The sequence below is a fragment of the Sinocyclocheilus anshuiensis genome, unplaced genomic scaffold (assembly GCF_001515605.1).
Source record: "Sinocyclocheilus anshuiensis isolate Anshui unplaced genomic scaffold, SAMN03320099.WGS_v1.1 scaffold1530, whole genome shotgun sequence".
NCBI lineage: Eukaryota > Metazoa > Chordata > Actinopteri > Cypriniformes > Cyprinidae > Sinocyclocheilus > Sinocyclocheilus anshuiensis.
Genome location: NW_015542493.1, coordinates 1,222,677 through 1,230,427, shown reverse-complemented (window position 1 = coordinate 1,230,427; position 7,751 = coordinate 1,222,677). Strand labels below are relative to the sequence as shown.

General features: G+C 42.1%; 1 protein-coding gene across 2 annotated transcripts in view; it reads right to left on the bottom strand.

The window, feature by feature from the left end:
- The window catches only part of LOC107694134 (LIM domain transcription factor LMO4), a 12,395-nt gene extending 6,218 nt beyond the window's left edge, over nt 1-6,177 (bottom strand). The window contains exons 1-2 of one of the 2 annotated variants that reach the window (XM_016493743.1): nt 5,816-6,177; nt 3,729-3,969 (exon numbers count right to left, since the gene is read on the bottom strand). In XM_016493743.1, coding sequence (XP_016349229.1) covers nt 3,729-3,964 — 236 coding nt within the window. In that variant the 5' untranslated portion in view covers nt 3,965-3,969; nt 5,816-6,177. The remainder of the gene's footprint in view (nt 1-3,728; nt 3,970-5,815) is intronic. The other variant, XM_016493744.1, reaches the window with a different exon arrangement.
- Nucleotides 6,178-7,751: the final 1,574 nt, after the last annotated feature.

Sequence of the window (7,751 nt, the reverse complement as noted above, 5' to 3'; positions counted from 1 at the left end):
TTTCTCTTCAGCGGCGGCTGTAGGGTGAGGCGGGGGGAGGGGAAAACAAATTTGGCTGTGGCATCGATTGGAGCAGCTCAATCAAAACTCAATTTCAAACGTAATTAGCTGTAGGCTTGTGACAACAGCGCAGCTTCAATGGCGTCGATGGGCCAGTCATGCTAGGCAAATGTCAGGGGGGGAAGGTCTTTAAACGCTGCAGTTTGATTCACCTGTAAAATGACATCTTCCCCCGGCCTTGAGAAAGCAATCTGCCTCGCCACGATGTGCGCTTGATTCGACAATCCCTGAGTGCTCACACCTAAATTTGCTTACAAGTGCACATTATTTGGGATCCGGGCTCAGAGTGCACTCCCCTTTTAATTGTCTCCGTGTCTTTCAGAGGAAAAGCATGAAGAATCTCCAGGCAACCTTTTTATTTTCTTGCCTCTCTATACGTAGCGTAGCAGGTTAATTATTTGAGCAGGGGATGGCTGCTGATAGCATTTGATTTAAAGGCCTGAAGGCTTTAGGTGCTCAATTAAGTTGCTATCAGTCTGCTCCTCACCTCTAATGGTCTCTCTCGCCATTGAACTTCTGTGCTGACGAGGGGAGCGTAGAGGAGCGATATCACTGGTCACCATAATTAAGGCCAAGGGACTCTTTAATTGTAATGACACCACCAGTTTTGGCTTCCTTCTCCTCAAATCAGCCCTCTCCTTTGTTGTTTTCTCACTTTCTAGGTATTCAGCCCCTTGATCAATCAGAGGAGGAGGATTTTGTCAGCGGAAACATCGCGGAATGCTGATTTATTGACTTGCTCCAACTCGGAACGGGCGGAATAAAGAGGGGCTACAATCTACGGCTGTCTTTCATTACGAAAGCAAGACAAGAAATCTGTCTGCGCTCCATAGGCGATGTCTAGAGGATTTAATTTGGATGCCGACTGTGAGGTAAAATACAACCTAGCAGGGCTGTTTTAGGCCATCTGGCAGAAGCTCGGCCTCTTAAGCGGAACCTTTTGAGTGGAGTGATGGAAGTTGGTACAACAATGATTTCTGCAACACAGTCCATTATAAAAATGCCTCTCAACATTAGCAGCCAAAGCACCTTAAAAGCACCTAGCCATATTGATACTTAAGCAGGGCTTTGCATAATGGCAATGTTACATTAGGGAGAGAGAGTGAGAGTGAGAGAAAGAGAGAGAGAGGGAGAGAGAAGGTGGGTGGGGTGGAAGGCAAGAGTAGGGGGAGATTTCACGGCAAAGAGAGCGGCGGGCGGTGGGGGCTGAGAGCAGCCAAATGACACTCGGTTAATTCAGAGTAACAGATCTAGTCCCAAGTGGATTGAAGGCCTTGAATTAATTCTGTTATGACAAATCAAGATAAACGTTTCCCCTAAATTGCATGCGATTTAATTAATTTCTGAGATCCAAGTATTTCCTGGCTTAATAGTTCACATGCTCCTGTGCTGTCATAGTGCTTGAGTAGGCAGACTTCAAAGTGATATTAAATAACCAACTATTAGATTTACCTAGCACGTTCTATTGGAAAAGTGCCATTTAATTACCTGGCTCTATTCAATTAAAAGGACAGTGTTTTCCCCCCGACCTAATGGTCACATGATTGCTCTCTCCCCAAATTAATTCCCTCTCTCTCTCTCTCTGTCTCGGTTCTCTCCGGAAATATCAGCGATGGCTTAGGGACAACATGATTTCCAATGAGTCCCTCCTGCTTCTCTGGGGCTAAAACTGCTGAAATCTACAACTCGCGGCGGTTGCCCTTGTGCTTGGCGCTGGTGGCCTCGAGCAGAGTGGTATCAGAAGCCTATCATCCCATGTAATTTCCCCCCATCTGCCATTAGGGAAAATGGGATGCGTTTTCGCTCGTGCCATCCCAATCAATCGCTAAGCCTTTTTGCATCAGTGGTATTAATATAATTCTGGATATGTAACTTCATTATTTACACAGCAAGGGCAATTTAATAATCCATTACAAAAATAAGGGAGGCCCCTTTAAAATCCCCTAAGGGGACTGGCCTTCGCAATAATCCCCTCTTCTCTCTCTCTCCCTTGCTCTCCCGCTCTCTCAAAAGCCAATTTGGTTAATTAAATGTTTTGTTTGCAATGTGGCTCTCATTCATTTCGGACACGTCATTGGAAGCGGATAGGAGCCAGGCACTAGATCTCATTAGATAAAACCCATCAGGACTAAAGGAAAATGGAGGGGGACTCTAATTAAAGCTTTTAATTGTGTGGACTCACTGTCAGATGTTATTTTTCCCCTCTCTCTTATCTCTCCTCAGATCACAGGCTCGCGCGAGCTGTGTTTTAGCTCCGTTCTCCCGCCTGACGCGCTCTCATTACAAGGAGAAAGGTGTAGCTACTTTTCCCTCCCAGCTCGGTTTAATTAGGCTCACAGGCCCGATTCTAGAGGCCAGTCTTGTGGACTTGATCCCTTCAGATCATGTGGAGTGGAAAGAGTGAAGGCACTCTTCACATTCGGACTGGTCGTCTCAGGTTTGCTCTGGTTGACACCTGTTGTTCCAGCCTGCCAGCAGCAGTGTCAGTGCGAGGCTTCGCTGAATTATCCAGGGCGAAGCACATGCCAAGGTAAATACTCACTAATGACTGCACTTCCGTCAAAAAACACTCTTTTCCGGTAGGAAGAGCTGAATATATCATGGATACTTCATTTTATGAATTAACTTTTAAATTGCTCTGCCTGTTTTAATAAGAAAAATATTCCATTATCAGTGGCACTCACACAGTGTTTTTCCATTCCTCAAAACCAAAGAAGTAATGCAAGAAGACTGCAAACTTCTCAATGCAAGAAGTTCTAGAGGGCTTTCTGTTTGCCCTTGCAGAGGTCAAGGCGTTGAAGGATCAGCCTGTCAAATCAGGCCATCCACATCAGCTGAGTGAGACTGCCGTGCCGTCACCCTGCCACCGCTTTGAGTGTCAGACTTACTTAAATAAATAATTTATAGTCTTTTTGCTAATTAAATGGTCTCTTTGTGATAAACAAAACATGCTGGAGAGGATGTGAAAACTCTTTTAAATTCCTGCAGAGTCGAAGGTCAGCTCTGCCTTACCAATCGAGTTTTCTAGCATCTCGTAAAGAAAACACACACACACACACACACACACACACACACACCCACACACGGTCCTAGCAGCGCGGCTCCTTTTGCTTAAGGATGAAATATGGCGAGAGCCACAGACTTGCAGATGTTCTGGAGAAAGAATCTCCTTCGTCTTCTGCTCTGTCAAGATGTCAGTGGCTTGACCTCTTTTTTAAGAGTGTCCCGTTGAGGGTTTAACCAGCGTGCTTTAACTAGGGCTGCTGACGGCACAATCTGAGACACATGTTCTCAATGGAAAATACGCTTCGCTCCGTGAGAAGCTTGATGGCTTGTAACGTTTTCCTTAATATCTTTTTTTTCTTGACAACCATCACTTCATCTAATCATTACATGCCTAATGTCATTTCATGTGGTCTTTGGACTGTCATAATGTCCAGATGTATGAACTATCTGAAGTTTGGCTTCAAAGACCATGAAAAAGGAGCTGAGCAAAACTACACTATCCTCAAAACACATTACTGAAGACCCCTTTTAAAATGAATTTCACAAGTGCAACAGAAATCTGAAGGAACTTCAAAGAATGCCTTTACAAACACAAAAAGACATCCCTCAAACATGTGAATATGGTTCTGGTTGCGACTTTCAAATTAATAAACGCAGCTAACCTGATGTAGTCGTTTCTACATAGGATCATGCCACTCTTGGTGTAGCAGGATGTGCCGATCTCTCCGAGCTGGGCCTGGCAGCAGGAACATTTCAGACAGCGGCTGTGCCAATAGCTGTCCATGGCATACAGGAGAAAACGGTCGGCGATCTTTCCCCCACATCCCGCGCAGCGCTTCCACGACAGAGATCCCGCTCCAACAGGTGGGGGCTGGGCACTTCCTCCAGGGTTCACCATTGTGTCTGCAGAAACATAAAGAGACAGCCAGGATACGCGGTTAGAACTGGTAGTCAATCAGGAGTTAAGAAGTTTATTCAAGTTTTTTTTTTGCTTAACATATTCTTTGGAAAGCCCCTTCAAAATAAACTGCATATATAAAATGAAAAAAAAAAAGAACAGTGTCCCTAAAAGTATTCAAATACCATCAGCATTACAATACTCCCTATCTTACGAAGTCAGCACACTTGAGTTTCCTGAACTTCTGACAGAAGTTTTGTCCTTGCAATATCTAAAACACCTGGAGCCTGAACAGTGACCCAAAACATTGAATGTTTTCAGAGGCACGCTTCCTAAAAGCTCTTTTGAAATCATTGAAATGCATATAATGCCTGCAAGCAAGTCTGAGAATTGTTTTAAGTGGCAGGCTGTCCTTGATCTTTATCTAAGTGCTGAGGTCAGGTCCTTTGATCCATTTGCGATAAATGTCAGTTCGCTGATAACATTAGAGTCACTGGAACAATTAAAGAGGTGCTGGCTTTTGTTAGGTTGTCTACATTGCTTTTAAACTACGTTTACCTCAACCTTCATGATGGTTAACATGAGAAAGAGAAAGAGAGAAACCCAAGAGCTACTGTGGCCAGAACTGGCGCAGTTAATTGGGGAACCTTGAAGTTGTGAGAACCATTCAGAGGTTGACATATCCCTCTCGCTTTCACTAAGGTGAAAAATGACGGATTTCCAGCCAACATCATGAAGAACATTCAGCAAGCGTTTGCTTTGGGGACTGGTCACTGCCGCGTGAAATTACCCCCGGTATGCTGGATCATTCGGCATATGCGAGAATCAGTTAATGCCGGCCCACAGAAATATCTGCTTCTGACAGAAATCGCATTAACCACGAACCCTCATTTATGATTGCAGTTCTCTACTTTGCTCTGTTGATCCATCAGTATCGCATGCATGCACTTCTGCTCCATCCTTCCACTAATACATCTGAAATTTTAATCTTTCCCAGGTTTCATAAGGACTGCTGGACCGAAGTGGGAAAGATTAAAATTTAAGATATATTCGTGGAAGGCTGTAAGCCAAATCTTTTTTGAAAGGTAATTAGAGGAGGAGAAGAGAGAGGAGGGGTTAGAAAACATTGCACTGAGAGAGAGAGGCATTCAGTAACCCCATTAGTGGAGGCTCTTAGGGACAAGCAATACCTTAGTGCTGATTAAATCTAAAGGGAGATGAATCAGAGACCGAAAGTGACTCCCCCAGATAAATAAGATCGGACCATCGTCAAGTTTCATTCCCAGTAAGAGGGAAGAGGGGAGATTTGAAGAGAGGGAGGGGGTGGCTTTTAAGTCAAATGGGCAAACAAGTAATTACACGGACAGGCAATTTAAGCGAGGGGATGTGCAGAAATATAAAACAGATCAGCAGCCCATGGCCAGTAATACAAATCGCAGTCCTGGAGCGTAAATACAGCTGCTGCTACTACAACGCACAAGGCACAGCAAAAGATACAGAATAGCACTTATGTTATGGTTTGTTGCTCATCTGTACAGCACGCGAGCACTTCTGCTACACAATTTTGATACTATAAACTCAAAAAGCCTGCCATTTCCATCGAGCTTCTATCTAAACGTGTGGTCTTGATGTGAGTAAACACACAAGCAAATACACTACATTACGATCTCTAGTTATTACGTTATTTGTTACGCGCGTGACATGCAACACAAATCACATTTACAATAAAAACTTCTAAAAATAATAACAGATTTCACTAATCTGGAACATTATTTGTGTCGATCTTCCCTCTCGCGACATGAAATTACTATTATTCATAAAATAAAAAGTGTTGTTGAGAAATGTACTCACCTATTTGAAAGGCAATGGTTGAGTGGTTAATGAAAAATGTATAGCAGGCTGTTTTGTCGGTAGACAATAAAAATAACGCTCACAGTCCAACAAACTCACAGACGGAGCGCGTGCATGAATACTTCTCACTGCTGCGAAAGAGTGGAGCAAATGGAGTTTTCAGATTGTATTTCCACTGTTGCCGTCACCTTTTCAGATGTTCTGGTTATCACTGGAAAGATCGACTGCGGTTTTGTTAAATGAGCGTTCGGGAATGTCTTCTGTAATTTCCACAGATGAAGCGAGCGCCTCTGTTTGGAACTGTCCTCCGCGCTGATGTCTCTCCGTTGCTTGTCGCTTGTGCTGTACAAAGTCTACATGTGTCAGTGACAGAAAAAGCCCAGAGTAAACCTCCTCTCACAGGATGACGTCAATCAGGCTGCGGCCAATCACGACGCACCCCATTCAAGCGGAATGACAAATCCAGCCAATCAGAAGAAGGCGAGATTGACTTAGACACACACTGTTCAAAGGAGGAAAAATTGCGGTTGAGTGGGCTCTTTTTGCTTTTTGAGGTTGGATAGGGCAGTGGTTCTCAACCGGGAGGGCCGGGACCCACTAGGGGGCCTCAGTAAACTTTCAAAGAACCACTAAATGCCTTTATTAGCCTACTACAAAGAAAAATAACGCAATTAAAACGCAAAATCTGCGAGAAATATATGTGCGTCATATTTCTCACTTTGGAGAGAACTTTAAGCAACTTTAAACTGTTAGTTATTTGAGCAGATAGTTTAAGTTATGGCGAATGTCTGCAGAAACCAATTCTACATCTGGAGAATTTCCCTAGTATCTACAACACAGATTTGTTACTTACATACTTTGTTGTCTCATATTACAGGGAAATCTTGAGAGTAAATATGATTTTTATGTATTTATTTATTTATTTAATGTATTGACAGTCCTTGGTTCTGTTAATATAAGTTTGAAAACAAGCTTGTGGTTTTTGTTATCATAACAGCAGACGTACAGGAGGAAAAAACAAGGCTGTGTATAGGGACAAAAATCAACAAAAAAGTGGGGGACCACAGAATTAGACATACGGAAATGGCACAACCTGTTTATGTATTACAAGTAAGCAGCATTCAGTAAAATTCTCTGAAAATGGCAAAGTTTTTCCATATGAAAATACTACTACTACTACTACTACTACTACTAATAATAATAATAATAATAACCTTTTATATTTACTATATTTACTATGGTGCAAAAACTATACTACTGACTACAGTGCACTAACTATACAAAAGTCCATTTGGTTTCATGGACAAAGTAAAAAATTCAGTATACCAAGTCACGCTTATGTTCCTTATTATAGTGGCGCCATCCACTGGTATAAATAAGAACTACAATAATAGATTTTGTTGGTACAACTAACAGATTTTCTCCTGTTCTGAGACTTGATGCACATAACCGGAATAAATTCTGAAAATAATCTACAAGAATTTCATTAATTTAACTGACTGATAAGACATCTCAATATGTCACAACATTTTAAAACACACAAGAGATATTCCATTTAGGCTACTACAGTTTTCCTGAATTCACCAACATCCACAGATTAAAAATAATAATAATAATAATCCTTTTCAACCAAGGCATATAAGAGAAATGGCTGTTTGTATATTTCCGTGGGCACAGATACCCAGAGATTGATTGTTTGCTAAGGCAATTTCTCATCTAGGGCTGAATATTGCTCTTGTTCCTGCATAGAAGTGATTAAATGTTTGTCATTTCACAATTAAAGAACCTGAAACCACCTAACAGCCTTTTTTTTTTTTTTTTTTTTTTTTTTTTTTTTGCCAAAAGGCCTATTCATGTCAGCGAGACTAAATTTCGAAGTGCACAGTAACTCGCAGTGTGTAAAGGCAATGTGTTATTGTTTTCTGTCATGAAATTA